The sequence below is a fragment of the Anabrus simplex genome, chromosome 1, assembly GCF_040414725.1.
Source record: "Anabrus simplex isolate iqAnaSimp1 chromosome 1, ASM4041472v1, whole genome shotgun sequence".
NCBI classification, from domain to species: Eukaryota; Metazoa; Arthropoda; class Insecta; order Orthoptera; family Tettigoniidae; genus Anabrus; species Anabrus simplex.
Genome location: NC_090265.1, coordinates 1,073,670,621 through 1,073,689,314, shown reverse-complemented (window position 1 = coordinate 1,073,689,314; position 18,694 = coordinate 1,073,670,621). Strand labels below are relative to the sequence as shown.

The 18,694-nt window shown below is 38.7% G+C and overlaps 1 protein-coding gene across 5 annotated transcripts in view; it reads left to right on the top strand.

The window, feature by feature from the left end:
* LOC136857995 (uncharacterized) overlaps positions 1-18,694 on the top strand; it is a 310,013-nt gene that overhangs the window by 160,130 nt on the left and 131,189 nt on the right. For 4 of the 5 annotated variants that reach the window (XM_068225398.1, XM_067137165.2, XM_067137168.2 and 1 more), the window contains one exon: positions 12,410-12,586. The exons of the other annotated variant lie outside the window; for it this stretch is intronic. In XM_068225398.1, coding sequence (XP_068081499.1) covers positions 12,410-12,586 — 177 coding nt within the window. The remainder of the gene's footprint in view (positions 1-12,409; positions 12,587-18,694) is intronic. 5 annotated transcript variants of the gene reach the window in all.

Genomic DNA, 18,694 nt, shown 5'->3' with positions numbered 1-18,694 from the left:
ATACTTGAAATTATCGACCTGTCCTAGCTTTGTATCACCAATCTGACATTCGATTCTGTTGAATTTCTTACCTACTGACATCAATTTAGTCTTCGCGAGGCTAATTTTCATACCATACTCATTGCACCTATTTTCAAGTTCCAAGATATTAGACTGCAGGCTTTCGGCACAGGTTGCCATTAAGACCAAGTCGTCAGCATAGGCCAAACTGCTTACTACATTTCCACCTAACTGAATCCCTCCCTGCCATTTTATACCTTTCAGCAGATGATCCATGTAAACTACGAACAGCAAAGGTGAAAGATTACAGCCTTGTCTAACTCCTGTAAGTACCCTGAACCAAGAACTCATTCTACCATCAATTCTCACTGAAGCCCAATTGTCAACATAAATGCCTTTGATTGATTTTAATAATCTACCTTTAATTCCATAGTCCCCCAGTATGGCGAACATCTTTTCCCTCGGTACCCTGTCATATGCTTTCTCTAGATCTACGAAACATAAACACAACTGCCTATTCCTCTCGTAGCATTTTTCAATCACCTGGCGCCTACTGAAAATCTAATCCTGACAGCCTCTCTGTGGTCTGAAACCACACTGGTTTTCGTCCAACTTCCTCTCAACGACTGATCGCACCCTCCCTTCCAGGATGCCAGTGAATACTTTACCTGGTATACTAATCAATGAGATACCTCGATAGTTGTTGCAATCCTTCTTTTTCCCTTGCTTATAGATAGGTGCAATTACTGCTTTTGTCCAATCTGAAGGTACCTTACCAACACTCCATGCTAATTTTACTACTCTATGAAGCCATTTCATCCCTGCCTTCCCACTATACTTCACCATTTCAGGTCTAATTTCATCTATTCCTGCTGCCTTATGACAATGGAGTTTATTTACTATCCTTTCCACTTCCTCAAGCATAATTTCACCAACATCCTTTTCCTCCTCCCCATGAGCTTGGCTGTTTGCAACACCACCATGATGATTTCCTTTTACATTGAGAAGATGTTCAAAATATTCCCTCCACCTCTCCAGTGATTCCCTGGGATCTATTATGAGTTCACCTGAATTACTCAAAACACTGTTCATTTCCTTTTTCCCTCCCTTCCTAAGATTCTTTATTACTGTCCAGAAAGGTTTCCCTGCTGCTTGACCTAGCCTTTCCAGGTTATTACCAAAATCTTCCCATGACTTTTTTTTGGATTCAACAACTATTTGTTTCACTCTGTTTCTTTCATCTACGTACCAATCCCTGTCTGCCTTGGCCCTTGTTTGGAGCCGTTTCTGATAAGCCTTCTTTTTACGTTTACAGGCTGCTCTCACTTCATCATTCCACCAAGATGTTCGCCTTTTCCCATCTTTACACACAGTTGTTCCTAGGCATTCCCTTGCTGTTTCTATTACAGCATCCCTGTATGCCACCCATTCACTTTCTATATCCTGAACCTGCTTACTGTCTACTGTTCGAAACTTCGAAATTTCCTCGTCCTGGAGACTTTCTACCCTTATTCGTTTGCAGACAGATTTCACTTTCTCTACCCTAGGCCTAGAGATACTTAGTTCACTACAGATCAGATAGTGGTCTGTATCATCGAAAAATCCGCGAAAAACTTGTACATTCCTAACAGATTTCCTGATTTCAAAGTCTTTTAAGATATAGTCTATAATGAATCTGGTACCCCTAGCCTCCCATGTGTAGCGGTGAATAGCCTTATGCTTGAAGAATGTATTCGTAACCGCTAAACCCATACTAGCACAGAAATCCAGCAAACGCTTCCCATTCCCATTAGCTTCCATATCTTCCCCACATTTACCAATCACCCTTTTGTATCCTTCAGTTCTATTCCCAACTCTCGCATTGAAATCGCCCATTAGCACTATTCTATCCTTGCTGTTGACCCTGACCCTGATGTCACTCAATGCTTCATAAAACTTGTCAACTTCATCCTCATCTGCACCCTCACATGGTGAATACACGGACACAATTCTTGTCCTAATTCCTCCCACTGACAAATCTACCCACATCATTCGCTCATTTACGTGCCTGACAGAAACTATGTTGCGTGCAATAGTATTCCTGATGAAGAGTCCTTCCCCAGACTCTGCCCTTCCCTTTCTAACACCCGTCAAGTACACTTTATAATCTCCTATCTCTTCCTCATTATCTCCCCTTACCCGAATATCACTTACTCCTAGCACATCCAGATGCATCCTCTTTGCTGACTCAGCCAGTTCTACCTTCTTTCTTCCATAAGCCCTATTAATATTGATAGCTCCTCATCGAATTCCATTTCGTTCGCCAAGTTGTTTCCAAGGAGTCCCTCGCCTGTCAAATGGGAGTGGGACTCCATTACTCCCATAGGTCCGAGGCTTGCTTAAAGTGTTCTGAGCTCGGTAAATTCATGAAGCAGGATGCTGCCCTACTTGCACATAGTCCAAGTGAGGATCTCTCCTCTAACGGGTTACGGACCACCGGTGAATTGTATAGTCCTAGCCGCCTGAGCACAAGGAGGGCCACGACTCAGACAGGTAATAATAAATTATATACTATTAATTACTGGATCTTACATTAACTGAACTCATATAAATATCTATATACAGCACATGTTTCATGATATAACCTCACAAACAATGCGATCATCCGACTATGTAAAAATAATAATAATAATAATAATAATATGAATACTAATAAGTAGATGTAAACATTTCATAGCCATAATAATAATAATAATAATAATAATAATAATAATAATAATAATAATAATAATAATAATAATAATTTGAACTCGATACTTGCATTATTTACCCATGGGTTAAAGAATATTGTTTTCAAGTTATAGCAGTCTATTACACTTGCATCATCTTGTAGATCAAAGCCTTAGTCTTACCCTCTACATGTGCAGTTGGTTCTGAGAAAAGTGTTCCTTTGAGGAACTTGCACTGCATCATTTGGTCATTTTTTCTTGACTGACTGTACAGTATGTTCTTTACTCTTGAAGAGCTTCTTCAGGACGATTCTTTAGATCAGCACCACATCGAAGTAATTCAGCCTCCATGGCTCAGGTGGCAGCGCACCGGCCTCTCACCACGGGCTACTGTGGTTCAAATCCTTCCTGGTCACTCTATGTGAGATTTGTGCTGGACAAAGTGGAAGCGGGACAGGTTTTTCTCTAGGTACTCCCGTTTTCTATGTTATCTTTAATTCCAGCAACACTATTCTTCTTCCTGATATGTTTCTGCTTATGCAGGTCATTCACGGAGCCTCTTCCAATCTTCTCTTTTTTCCTACAGACTATCGTTCATCACTGTCTCCCATTGTAGTCCTCTCCGATTTACGTCATCGTTCACCTGATCCCTCCATCTTGTTCAGGGTCTTCCAATTGGTCTTCTTCTGGATTCTGTCCATTCCAGAGCTCTTCTTGGTAGGTAATCTTTTCTGTCCCATTCTTTTGACGTTGCCGAACCATTTCATCCTATTTCTCTCCATAGTTTCTTTGAGGGTGTTGTTCTGTAGTGTGTTTCATATTGTTTCCTTTCTTATCCCTCACAGAAAGTGCATCTCTGTCGCTTGTAATCTACTCAGATTTTTTTTTCCATGTCCAACATTCTGATTCATAGGTCAATATTGGCAAATAATATGATTTATATATAATGATTTTTGCTTTGGTAGTTAATTTCCTTTTGCATCCGTCATCATGGCGCAGGCCAGAGCAAAGTGTAGATCCATGGCTGTGACAATATGGAAGGTGCTGGGGTATGGGTGGTGCTGAGTAATGACATTCAGAGCACATCCAGTGCATCTGAGTGTTATAAAAGGTGTTGCTCATATGGTCAGTCATGCTACAGTAGCACTGTCTGTCCTAGTGAGGAAAGCAATGGCAATCTACCTCACTCCTTGTCTTGCCTAGTATGCCTCATTTTGGTGCTGTCATTGGTTTTTGTTGTTTTCCTATAACTGCATAGACTTTGGTGGTGTTATTTGAGGATCCAACCAGGCTATGGGCTGATGGCCTTACAGACACACTGTTATTGTCCTGGGATATACTAAACAGTGTCAATTACAATGGAGATAGCCCGGCAACTGGAGCTTTCTACTCAGCAATATCCAATGTACTTTCTGGATCTAGTGTTCATCTACTACACCTGAGATGCTGGTGAATGTTATGCCATATACTGCAAATCTACACCAGATCCTACATTATATTTAAACTAGCTGTAGTACTCGGCATTGCTCGGATGTTATTTGAATGTTTACTTTTAAGATTAGTATTACCAGTTAATTTGTGGAAAGTGAATTTTAATAGAATTCCTTTTTGAGGTATTCCTTTCTACCATCTATTATGCAGTTTTAGAGTTATTCAGATGTGCTTGACTTCAAGTTTTAGATTATTTCATTCTTGAGTAAAACTTTGCCCTTGTGGAAAGTATTTGATCCTTTAAAAAAAAAAAAAAACAGTGATAACTACATGTAGGCCTATTTATCTGTCACACTACAGATATGATCTACACAATTTCAACTGTCATTGAGACTGTCACCAATCAGCCTTGTGACCCAAAAAGCAGTGGATTCAACACTAATCTGGGTCATTTTAGACTATTTACTATGAAACCCCTTTTTCCCTCCTGTGTCAATGGAGGCTGAACGTGGACTTGAACAGTATTCAGAGTGTCATAATTCGTCTCAGCAACACGTAAACAATGGATTCAACATTAATATAGGTTATTTTGCATAATTTTTAAATGTCATCCCCTCCCATTTCCCACCCGCAGCGGGGGTTGGGAAGTTTCATCTCCATAGTACGTTTTTCCAGATGGTAAGTCATATGTATGTGTACCAAGTTTTGTTGAGAGCTATTCTGGAACATACTCACATATATACATAATCTCAGTTATTTTTACATTGATTTTCACCCCCTCTTAACCTCCATACTGATTGCGGTGAATTATGACTTAACCATCCAGATTGTCACAGTTCAAATCAGCAACCTCGTAAACAATGTATTTGACATTACCATCAGTCATTTTCATTTATTTTTATATTTCACCACCTCTGCTAGGAGTGCTAGGGGTATTTTATCCAACAGGTTTTTTTTTTTTTTTTTTCAGATAGTAAGTCATATGTGTACCAATTTTGTATGAGAGCTATGTTAGAAAAAACATACATACATCTGTAATTTTGGTCATTTTGGACAATTTCTTTTCCTCCCACTTATGATCTCCATGCCGATGGGGGCTGAGCATGGACTTCAGCGACGTTCGGAGTGTCGCTATTTGTCTTGGTGACCACGAAAACTATGGATAAATCACCCCGAAAATCCTGAAAACTATGGATTTGATACTATTATGGATTATTTTTATTTATATTTGCATTTTGCCCCTTCCCCTAAAGTTTCTAGGAGTGTCTCATCCCCACAGTATTTTTCACATATAGTAAGTAATATTTGTACCAAATTTAGTAGACAGCTATGCTGGAAAATACACACATACATCCATAATCTCAAGTCATTTAGTTCATTTTTTTACCCTCTCGCACCCCCTATGCCAAGGGGGTCTGAACTTGGACTTTAAGAAATTCTGGAGTATCACTATTCATCACAGCGACCCCGAAAACTGTGGATTCGACACTATTTACGAATTTTATATCTCACAACCCCACGCCCTCTACGGATCCTAGGAGTGTCTTATCCCCATGCGGTTAGTCTTCTGATAGTCAGTCGTGTGTACCAAGTTTCGTAGAAATCGTTCCAGTAGTCCTGAAAACTATGGTTTCGGACTAATATCTGTCCTTTTATAGTTATATGTATATTTCACCCCTCTGCTGGGGGGTTCTAGGAGTGTCTTGCCCCAACAAATAGTAAGTATTATTTGTACCAAATTTAGTTGTCATTTATGCTGGAAAATACAAACATACATACATAATCTCGGTCATTTAGGTCATTTTATTTTTTCACCTTTTCTCACCCCTTGGATTTTAAAAAATCCAGAGTGTCACTGTTCACTTCAGTGACCCCTAAAACTTTGGATTTGACACTATTTTTGTTTATTTTATATCTCATTCCCTCCTAACCCTTCCCCACAAAGGGGGATGAACTTGGACTGATAAAAAAAACGGAGTGTCACTATTCATCTCAGCGACCCTGAAAACCATGGATTCGACATTATTTTCAATTATTTTTATATCTCACTCCCCCCACACACCTCCTTTCCACAAAGGGGCTGACCTCGGGCTTATAAAAAATCTGAAGTGTCACTATTCATCTCACCGACCCCAAAAACTGTGGATTCGAGACTATTTTAAATTATTTTCATGCCTTACTCCATCTCGCCCCCCACCCCAAAGGGTGATGAACTTGGATTGTAAAAAATTCCAGAGTGTCACTATTCATCTCAGTGACTCCGAAAACTATGGATTCGACTCTATTTTCTGTTATTATTATATCTCACTCTCCCCTCACCCCCACCCCAAAGGGGGCTGAAATTGGATTTTAAGAAATCTAGAGTATCACTGTTCATCTTAGCGACCACGAAAACTATGATGGAGTCAACACTATTTTCGATTATTTATATACCCCCCCCCCCCAACCCCCACCACTAAGGGATAAAAAATCCGGAGTGTCACTATTCATCTCGGTGACCCCGAAAAGTATGGATTCGACATTATTCTCGATTATTTTTATATGTGAAACCCCCCCGCCCCCGAAGGGTGCTTGTGGTGTCTTACCCCCACGAGGTTTGTCTCCTGATACTAAATCATAAGTGTACCAAGTTTAGTTGAAATTGTTCTATTGGTTTAGGAGAAGATGTAATACATACAGTACAATGACATTTATATATACGGACCTATAGATAGATTACTTTGTAGACTCGCCTTTGCTGGTTGGGAATCCCCAGTTGCTCTTCATTAGTGTAGGTGATAACTCGTGTCACTCCACTTTTGATATTCTATATTTTTCACAGTTTTATAAATATTTTATACATCTAATACACAGCTACATTGTTCAAACTGGTCAGACATATCAAAGTTGGTCCTATGACATGAAAGTACGTCTTGATTATGGCATGTTGCATTGCTATTTCCAAATAACAGGCATAAGAATGAATCTCTTAATGACGGCAGGTTCCCATCCTCCTATACAGAGCATTTATTACCGGACTATCATGACGTAGCGTAAGCTGCTGTCGCCTAGCGACAAGCTGTCCATCAATTCGATCCCATCTTGGTGCGGCTTTGCAATTGAATAGAATTTCATAAGAATACTCATAATAATAAATCTACCTATCCGATTTGGTTCAAACTACTTCATAAACACACTCAAAATTAAGAACAACAAATTGTGAAATTTTCAGCGAAAAAGGTCCAGTAGTTTTTGAGTCTATTAATCTCAAATATACCAACATCCAATTTCATATATATATAAGATTCACCCTGTGGATATTGTAGAAGTTGGAGAAAAGGGTCCAAATTAAACAGAAGACTTCTCCATTTATTAAAAGGCTCTTTTAGTGTTTTAGTTAACTAATATCAAATGTTTATCTGTATTCACAGTTCTTATGTAAATAGGAAAGCAGTGTGTTCATTCATAGCACATGATAACTAGTTATCTTCTAATCTGTTAGTCCTGTAAAATTGTCCTTAATACAGGGGTTTACTTTGCAAAAGTTCTGGTAGTTTTGATTTTTTGGTATGTTGTTAGTGTTGAGCCCGTAAGGTAAAATCCAAGTTTTCGACCTTGGGGTGCCACTACACGCTCCATGGCATTGAAAAAAAAAAAAAAAAAGATCAAAATTTTTTACCCTTTCTCTGTTTTTTTGAAATATCTCCCATTGGTCTAACAAAAAAACATTGCTCATTTCGAATTTGAATTGCAGTAAATTTGGTTAGGTTTGAGCCCGAATTCAGCTCTGTAGCTTATGTAGTGATTCAAGTATGGGCTTTTAAACAATTATTGTGTTTTTATCAGAAAGTTGCAAAAGTTGCAAAATTCACCAAATTTTGTTAAATATCTGTTAAATTAAGGTATTTAGAGCAAATGTTATATGGATCAGTTTCAAAGTTGAGTTCCTTTTTTTTTTTTTTCTTTTTGCACACAGAGCATAATAGGGCATTTCTACAACTCATATTTGAAAACCTATAGTTGTTCAAATTCAGTGTTGTGTAACAGGTATTTTATAAATAGGGAGACAAATGCCAAACGAGCAGGTGTTGTGCTCTGTTTGGGGCAAATAATGATTGAGGGAGAGCACTCACACATACACACAGAAGGTATTATCTGTGTCTGATGAGAAGTTGTGATAGCTTGTAGGTACAACATGAGGAGTAATGGATTACATTACATTTACAATTAAGTTCCTTTTGTAACAGAACTAGTGAGAAACATGTGAACATGCTCCCTTCTCACATTGCTTGAGACAAGAAAGATGTTAAAAGTTTGTGCTGTTTTTTTTTTCTCAACATAAACCATTCCCTACAAATTGCTGTTACCAGTAAGTAGTGGTATGGTAGGAACATCCAATGTTAATTTTGGCACTTGTCTTACGAACTTGGTTTGGAAAGAATCTCCAGAATTGTTTGCGATAACTTCAGAAATGCTCAATTCAAAAGTAAAGATAAAGTGATCACACTTGCTTTAGTTACTAACAGTGCTAATACTCGGAAAGAAAAATTGCTGTTGACCCGCCAACAATCTTCCACAGAATTTATGTAACCAAACTGTTAGATGAAAACCTGAAAAGGTTCTTCACATTGGAATCGTCACCTTCTTCTTTGTCACTATTTAGGGAAGAGGGCTTGCAAAAGGGGACTAAATCATCTTTATTTTCAGCATTCACACCAACCACAGAAGCTGTTGAAGGAAAAATTAATTTGTTAATGGTGGATGGAGGTCATCTACCTCATAAAGTTGTTTGGCAGTGGAATTTGAATTTGTTATGAGTTATGTAACATACTTACAAGTACACTATGGTTCGAGCATTTCTGTAGTGTTTGATGGTATCGTTCTGATCTGAGTGGAAGGGGCACGAAAAGTGCAGAATGTATTCAATGGAAAAACTTCTATTCATCATATGAGATCCTATTCAATGAAGCCACATGACCAGAAATTTCTCAGAATTTTTTTTTTTTCAAATTAATGGAATAAAGTACATTTCATTGACCTACGAAAAAAGGTTTTGCAAGAAGGAAGTGTAACAGTAAAACAGGCAGTAAAAGATACAGATGTACTAATTGGTGAAACTTATTTCTGCTAGATCTCAGTATGACAACATTTTTATCATTGATGAAGACGTTGACCTTTCAGTTCTTCTAACAGCAATCGCTCCGATGAAAGACAACTTGTACTTCAGAAAATGTAGAAAAAGGAGGATGCCTAATGTGTTGTACTCCAGAAAGTTATTTAAATACAAGTGTAGCGGAATTATTTTGTTCATCCACGTCTTCAGCGAGTGTGACATGACAAGTGCACTCTTCAGTTACAGGATGACAAAATTTTACACTCTTATGGAAAATACCAACCCCTGGAACAAATAGTGCTAGTATTTTTCAATCGTGCATTAACGATTGACCAAGTGGCTAAGGCAGGTGAAGCTTCTCTGATTCATATAAATGGGAGTAACCTCAGTACCTCTGCATATCTCAGTAAATTGCACTACCATTTGTTTACCCAGTCAGCTACAAGAGCACCATCCAGTCTAGCATGTTTACTCCCAGAGATGTTACCATCAGATACAGAAGTGGTTTAGACATGAGAAAAATCCTCTTTAGTGGAGCTGGCTATCTAATTGATTTGGCTTTTCATGCCGAAAAATGGAAAGAAATGTGGCTCCTGAATCCCTCCTTAAGATAATATCTTCCAGCTGAAAGGAAAGGTGCGAAAATGCTTGTGGTTACCGCAAAGCAGATCTCATATGTACTTCTCTGTGCATCTGTTCCCTGGAAGAACTTTTGAAAATGTACCTGACATCCCTCTGAAGACAGCAATAAAGATGAAGACGACCCTCCCGCGTCCATAAATGAATGTATAAACAATGCTATGGAAAACTTTGATACTGAGATAGATGATAAGGATGAGAAGCAGCAGACAAAGCTTGAAGAGGTCCGACGTGGCCCCTCAAAATGGCAAAAACTGTAAATAACTTGTTCTAATGTACGTCTCACTATTAATGCCTTAGTTTTAACCTGTGGTATACAAACTTAGTGCGGGTGAGTTGGCGGTGCGGTTAGGGGCATGCAGCTGTGAGCTTGCATACAGGAGATAGTGGGTTCGAGCCCCGCTGTCGACAGCCCTCAATGTGGTTTCCCGTGGTTTCCCCATTTTTACATCAGGAAAATGCTGGCGTTGTACCTTACTTAAGGCCACAGCCGCTTCCTTCCCACTCCTAGTCCTTTCCTATCTCATCATCGCCTTAAGACCTATCTGCGTCAGTGCAACATAAAGCCAGTTCTAAAAAAGAACTTAGTGCACATTTTAAAAACTATTTTTATGTATCCTTATTGCTTCATGATATCCAAACTTTAAGTTGTAATGACAATGAATGTTGATTGAAAAATGAATTACAAGTGAAAATTGTGTTTGTGCAGATAATTTTTTATAGCCTTTAATCAAACAACTGCATATCTTGAAATATAAAAAACCGGGCGAGTTGGCCGTGCGCGTAGAGGCGCGCGGCTGTGAGCTTGCATCCGGGAGATAGTAGGTTCGAATCCCACTATCGGCAGCCCTGAAGATGGTTTTCCGTGGTTTCCCATTTTCACACCAGGCAAATGCTGGGGCTGTACCTTAATTAAGGCCACGGCCGCTTCCTTCCAACTCCTAGGCCTTTCCTATCCCATCGTCGCCAAAGACCTATCTGTGTCGGTGCGACGTAAAGCCGCTAGCAAAAAAAAAAAAGAAAAAGAAATATAGAAATGTCCTTTAATGCTTTATTCTACAGCAAATTTACTCACCTTTAAAATTTATCCTTATAATATTTGTTCTAAACACCTTTGTTTAGGAGATATTTAACAAAATTTAACAAAAATCTGCTGCAGTAAGTCTTTTGTAATTTAGAAATTCTCTCCCTGTTTGCTTCATGATTTGATCAGGATGGTTGGATGATTTCCTCTATTTGAAATTATTTACGTGAGGTTAGATTGCCAAACAGAGTTACCAGAGGTTGTTTGTGTAAGTATCGAGGAGACCCTTCCATGTATCGGGTTTTCTCATATGAGATTTGGAGTCCAGTTTTAGATGCAATTGCATGAAGTTTATCCAGGGACTGAATTGCTTCTTGCCTATTGTTAAATTACCAGATCATCTGCGAAGGCCAAACATTTAATGTGAATTTTGTCTTTAACTAGCTTGCCGATATTAATCCCTTTTGTTTCCTTTTCCCAGGTTCGGACTACTTTCTCCAGCACAGGATTTGAATAGTGATTGAGATAAGCCTCTCCTTGTCTGACCCCTATTTTCAGTAATTTCAACTAAGAACTAAACTTTCGAGGTGGTGTCAGTCATTGTCCATCTGATCAGATTTGTTTTCTTATCTACTCTAAACTCTTCCAGCACATTAAAAAGTCTTTGTCTATCTAAAGAATCATATGCCATTTTGAAATCTATAAAATCTGTCATAATTTGTCTGGTTTTAAATATATGTAAGATGGTTTTGAGATTAAAAATTTGTTCTACACATGATCTTTTTCTGAAATCTGCCTGATATCCACCTTTTAAGTGGGCTGTTTACTTCTCAAGTCTTGTGAGCAGTGCTTTGGTGAGAATTTTGTAGGCAACTAGTAACAGTGATAGCTCTCGGTAATCATTGACATCAGATTTCTTATGCAAGAGGTGTATTAAGGCACACTTCCACTCATCAGGAACTTTTTTCTATTATCCAGATATCTTCAGTAAGGGTCTGAATTTGCTGAGCTAGGCTATTACCTCCTATATTCCACATTTCACCTGTTATACCAGCTCCAGTTGCTTTGTTATCTCTTACTTCACTGATTATTTGACTTCTTCAGACGTGGGTGGTTCCGAGTCCAGATTAGGTTGGGGTTTTTCAAAAGAAAGGTGCTGGTGAGGGGTATCCCAGTTTAACAGATTTTCATAACAATTTGCGAGAAGTTTGCAATTTTCCTTGTTACTTGTTTCATAGGTCCCATCTGAACGTTTGAAACAAACAGTAGGTGCCTTATAATTCGATAATTCATCTAAATATTTTATAAAAGTTCCATGTATTATTTTTCTTGAAGTTCTATTCAATTTCCATTAATCTTCTTTTATCATAATTGTGTTTTTCCGATATGATGGTTTTCGAAACCTGTTTTTGAATTTTGAGAAAATCCCATTTTTGTTTGGTTTTGTGTGAATTCAATTTATTATTATAAAATAGATCCAAGAATGAATGACTCCTATGTATTGAACTTTTTTAGGATCTATGGCAAATATTCTGTCAGTGCAGCCAACATCTTCAAGCTGAATAAGTGGCATGCGTTGTTTATTACAAAGCAGCACAGCCTGTTCAATATTACTGAAGTTGAGTTCATCGACCTATTTAACACAGCAATCAAATGGTTCAAGACCGTTAATGCTATGGATCATATTGCAAGGTGAGAATAAGTGTTAAATATGAACTAGAACACTTGTAGGCTTGTTTCTGTTTTTTAATGCATGTATAGAGTGGAAGCAACTATTATGAACTCCTAGGTTTTGTAGAAGGGTCTAAAAACATTGAAGTTTGATTACAAATCATGTTTGAAGTGCCGTTCATGCTTTCCCTTTTTATGACATTACCAGTCTTGACTCTTATTGCCTTATATTCTCTACCATAGATGTAAACTGTGACTTCTGTTGAGATCCTGAGGACTGGACAGGATGGGGACTTGGGATCGATTCTAGGAACAGTACACAACAAATCAGATTGACATATCGCCAAAAATTTCACCATGTATTAATAAGTCTTAATAGTTCTACATACACTATTCTCATCTACAAAACTGTATTTTTCTGGTCGTTTCTGAGGGAACTCCCTATCCTCAAATCAATGATTGAAACTAAAAGTCTTTTCAGTTCCCTTTGAAAATATCTTGAAGTACACTGTCGCTCTTTAGGACGCCTAGTAGACTACTCAAATGGAAATGCAGATCCATGGACTTGAATTCTTGGGCTTTTACCGAAGAAGGAGCCCCACCATTGTTTAAGTCTTTCCTCACTGGGTGTCTGTTCAGATTACTAAAGGGCTCCTCTACTGGACATAATGTCTCTAAGGCTGCCTATCACCCTGTTGCCTCTAACATATCCAATTATTTTTTGCCAAGTCTTTGTCTATCTCTCTGAACTGCCTCCCGGTTCTTCACTTACTACCAGTGAGATTATACTGTCTTTCAGGACCCTATTACCAAGCTTGATAGTTCCAGTCACTTAAGTGTGGCCAGTATCCAGTATTCGGAAGATAGTGGGTTCGAACCCCATGGTTTTCCATGGTTTCCCATTTTCACACCAGGCAAATGCTGAGGATGTACCTTAATTAAGGCCACGGCTGCTTCCTTCTCACTCCTAGCCCTTTTGTGTTCCATCGTTGCCATAAGACCAATCTGTGTTGGTGCGACGTAAAGCAAATTGTATTTTTTTTAATTTTTTTTATTACCACGCCTCCTACGGAGCTTCTCTCTGATATGAACTCTATCACGGTTACAGAGTTTCTCCCTGTGAACTTAATCCTTACACTTCTGACTGAGCTTCTCTCCCACTACGCTCTAAAACTCCAACTTATGATATCAAGTCTGTCTCTCCAGAAGTTACCTGCATTCTTCCCAAATATCAACCTCTACTGCTTCATAACTTGAATATGTTTTAACCTGATTGGCTCTCGTGATCCTCCTACCATTGTAAGGGTGTTGTCTATGCAAGGCCTCTGGAAGTTACTAGAACAATGTATTTTTCTACAGCGCCATAGCACTGCGATGTGACATACACAGCCCTACCTAAAGTTTGGCAACAGCTAGGCGCTGACACAATATTTCACCACACTGCACTCACTTTCCCTAAGCTTTACTTTATACTGAATTTTATGCGTCACTATGTGCATTACACTCAAATAGAATTATCACTCACTTGCTTACATTACTAAACAAAGTACTGTTACTTCTTGATGCTGATATTCACTCTCTTAAATTTTTAATACATTTTTCAAGATCGTTCTCTCTTGGATGTCGCAGATTCGACACTCGCTCATGTCCTTTTGCTTCATAATAAAAGATGGAAGGGCACCATATGACCTGCGGTTATGACACTTCTTTGGCGAAATTGAAACACTAAATCTGGCTAATGAAATAAAATATTAACAAAATTGGGCACCACCTGCAAAAAGATTTACAGGAATAATTGACTCTGTCATGCATAAATGAACTCCCTTCTCCCAAGGCGATGGTCATCAGGCTGACAAGGCTCCAAACTTGCTTCATTACCTTGGGTAGCATGCCAGGTTTTTCCTTACTCCACCAATAAAAGATTTGCTATATGTTTCACTATTAGAATTTACTCCCAAAACAAAGCAAGCACCAACAATAATCATTACATGATGAGACCAACTCGTTTTGCCACTTACAAAAATAAACATTCCCAAACAACATCTGCAAACTATACACCACAATTATACATAGTTCTGAAAGCCACACTTCAGATTGGTGATTTCGTACGGATAAGATGACAGTCCATGCTTAACCTTACCTTACATTAGCACAATAGCATCACCACCGTGGAATTTATTTATCCCGGGTTATATCTGTATGTTAAAACAAACCCTGTCAGCTCACTAAACTCTGTTAATCAAACAACTTCACCATGTAAAAAAGAGTACTTCTGTGGACTAGATGCAAGTCAAATCAATCCAATAACAACCAAGCGCTGAACACTTGGCTTACAATTTCTTCTAGCAATAACCAGTTCTGTGCACACCACCACATTATCTGCAGATTACACCTAGAAAACCCTACCCACAGTGTGCATTACCTCAGGAGAGGAATAATTCAGAGTCTGGCTTACAAAAGAACAATATGTAGCATCTTCCACCTACTGCTCACCGGGAACTTGTAATTACCGAGTAATGCCCTCGTCAGTGTAACCGTAAAGAACTTGTACAGCAAAGATTTCGTAATGGTAATTGTCATGAACAGCAACCACAATGGTCATGAACAGTAATAGTAATCAACTCGTTGCACACGCGCGCACACACACACATATATATAGGCTTGCTCCACGTGACTGTCATGCCTGCAAAAGTTCACTGGAAGCAACGCTCTAACTGCAACATCTTCAAGTGTCTCCTAATCAACACAACCTCATTCGAACTCGTAACTTCTGGATTGGTTACCGAACTGCCGATCCGCAAATAGCGATCTTGCACGTTCATCCACATAGATGAATTACCATCTTCAGCAAACACTTCCTGACTGTACCCCGGGTTTCTAAACCACTTGTTGCAACACTTTTAACCGACTTCAACCGTCTATACTGATAAAGTCATTGCTTTTCTTGTTGCACAATCTTCACTGCTAGGTTATGAGCACAGACTCTTAGCCAAACAGAAATTTATACAAAATATAATGTTGCACATATTCAATATTCCCTTACTACAAATTCTTCTTACAATATTATGTTTTTACATCTTAATTTAACAAACTCACATGATATTCACTACTTTATATTACAAATTCTTTTACAAAAATGTACTAACCTAAAATTAGGAGATTGTCATTTATAAACATTTCCTAACATAAAATCGGGGATCATACTTGTGTACGGTTACAAAACTAAAATCATCTCTTTTATTTGATGGATGTTAAAAATACCTTGTTGGACTAAATTCTCTTAGCATTCTCTTTTGTTTACATTTTCAGTATTATCAATAGGAATGCTGACTTCATTTAACTGTAGTGGTGCAACCTATTAGAAATAACTGATTGTTGAAATTAATGTACACATCACCCATGTGGTATCCAATCAGAGAACTTATATTTCAGCATTATTACCTTTTTTGTTTTTCGAATTGAGCCTTTATGGACTTTGTGTTAACAACTGATCTCGTTTTCAGTGTCTGTGATGTGTTTGTCTGCCGACTTTTACATCCTGCCAGTATCTCTTGAACCCATCGTCAGCGCTTTCTTCTGTTCCTCTGGTAAAAGGGCCCCTCCATTTTCTGGGTTCTGTCTCCACCATAAAACCCTGACAGCTTTTCACCATTTTCTGAAACCAACCCTGTCATTGATTTTATCTTCTATAATGCCCACCTCTCTCAGATCTTTCTCACACTCTTGGAACCATCTCAACTTAGATGCCTTGGGTTTTAGAAACTTCCAGATTTTCTTTGTGAGCCAATCATTATTCATGCGGAAGATGTGCCCATAAAATAGCAATCTTCTCTTTCTAATTGCTGTTGTTATCGGTTCAATCTTGCTGTATACTTCTTTATTGGATTTCAGTCTAACCTGCCCGTCAACCCATCTGTTGTACAAAATCTTCCACCATAGTCAGCATTCTCTTATCAGTAGTTGATTGACATGTGCTTTTCGATTCATACACAGAGTCTCCGAAGCATATAAGCCTTCTGGTCTAACAACAGTGCTGTAATGTCTTAATTTTGCTCCAAAACTCAGCATCTTCTTATTATAGATGTTTTTAGTCAATTGGAACACTCGCTCTAATTTCTGGATGTGGATATTGGTCGCTTCTTGTTCTAGCTCATTCTCTTGGATTACTTCACTAACGTACTTAAACTTCTTGATTACTGGGCGAGTTGGCCGTGTGGTTAGGGGCACGCAGCTGTGAGATTGCATCCGGGAGATAGTGGGTTCGAGCCCCACTGTCGGCAGCCCTGAAGATGGTTTTCCGTGGTTTCCCATTTTCACACTAGGCAAATGCTGGGGCTGTATCTTAATTAAGGCCATGGCCATTTCCTTCCCACTCCTAAGCCTTTCGTATCCCACCATCGCCATAAGACCTATCTGTGTCGGTGTGACGTAAAACAAATTGTAAAAAAAAAAACAAAAAAAAAAACAAACAAAAAAAACCTTCTTGACTCTACCAATCTTTCCAATGTCTATTAACATAAATTCTGGACTATCACTGATGTTCGTCATGTATTTCATCTTCTCAAAGGAGATGTGTAGTCCTACTTTCTCTGTTGTTTCTTTAAGAAGATTTACCTTCCTGATTGCTGAACTGATGATGTTGGCAAATATGGCTAAGTTGTCCATGAAAGCCAGACAGTCAACATACACTCCTTCGTGTTTGGAGCCTAATCGAAACCGATCTTTGTTTCCTTCTTCTTTGTTCAGCAAATTTCTCCATTCTTGGGTTACCTTTTCCAAGATACAATTGAAAACAAGTGGAGAAATTCCATCCCCTTGTCTGACTCCAGTCTTTATCTTGAAGGGCCCTGAGATTTCATTCTGGAATTTTACCTTTGATATTTTGTTGGTTAGAGTCTGCTTAATCAAGTTTCTGGATGTACCATCCATCCCATACTCTTCCAGAACATTCAATAATGCCTGTCGGTCAATCGAGTTGTATGCTTTTCTGAAGTCCACAAATATGACCACACGTTCAAACCTCCCAGTTATCTTGTAACTGATGATGTTCTTCGGATTGAGAATTTGTTCTGGACAGGAATCACCCTTTCAGAAACCAGCCTGGTATTTGCCTATCAGCTTATCAAGATTCAACTCCAATGAGTGCTTTAGAAAGAATCTTATAAGGAACAGGCACTATCGATATACCTCTGTAATTGTAAACGTTCTTCTTGTCTCCTTTTTTTATGGAGAGGATGGATTAGTGCTGATGGCCATTCAACTGGTATAGTACCTGTTTTCCAATGCTCCTGAAAGAGACAGACTAGTATGTCCAGAGTATCCTCATTCACCAGTTTTAATAGTTCCGCCACTATGGAATCTTTCCCAGCAGCTTTATTATCTTTCAGACTGTCTACGAGCTGCTTAATTTCCATCTTACAAGGTGCTGAGAATTGGACAGACCTTGAATAGGAGGGGAGATGAATAATCTTCATGTTGGCTCATCATAGTTGAGCAACTTGTTGAAGTACTGAGCCAAAATGTTGCAATTTTCTCTATTGTTCAGGCCTAGCTTTCCAGTAGCATCTCTGAGGCATAGACTAGGGGCTTGATAACCTTTCAGATTAGATTTGAAGGTTTGATAAAAGTCCCTGACATTGTTCTTCCGGAAGTCCTGATCGATCTGTTCCATCTGTTGTTTCTCGTGCGATCGCTTTGCATATCAAAATACTCGGACTGCAGCTTTCCACGCATCACAGAATTTAACAAAATCTTCCTGATCATTGGTCGAATTCAATTTTCTCCGGCATCAGTTCTCCGAGCCATTGCATTATCACAGGTTTCGTTCCACCATTGATGTTTTCATTTAGGAGCTGCCAGGATTGCGGTGTTAACTGCCTGTTGGATCTTCGATGCTATGTCAGTCCAATTCTTAGATTCAAAGGTCAAGTTGTGGTGATACTGCTCCTTAACTTCTTGACTAATCTTAAGTTTGGTCACATCATATCTCCAAAATTTATTTCCAGTGTTTGGAGTCTTACTTGAGAGGAATGAAATTCATCTTAACCTTGGAAAGGTAATGATCAGAGTCAAACATTACACCTCTCTGAACTTTAATGTTCATTATCTCTTTCATTGCTCTTCTAGAGA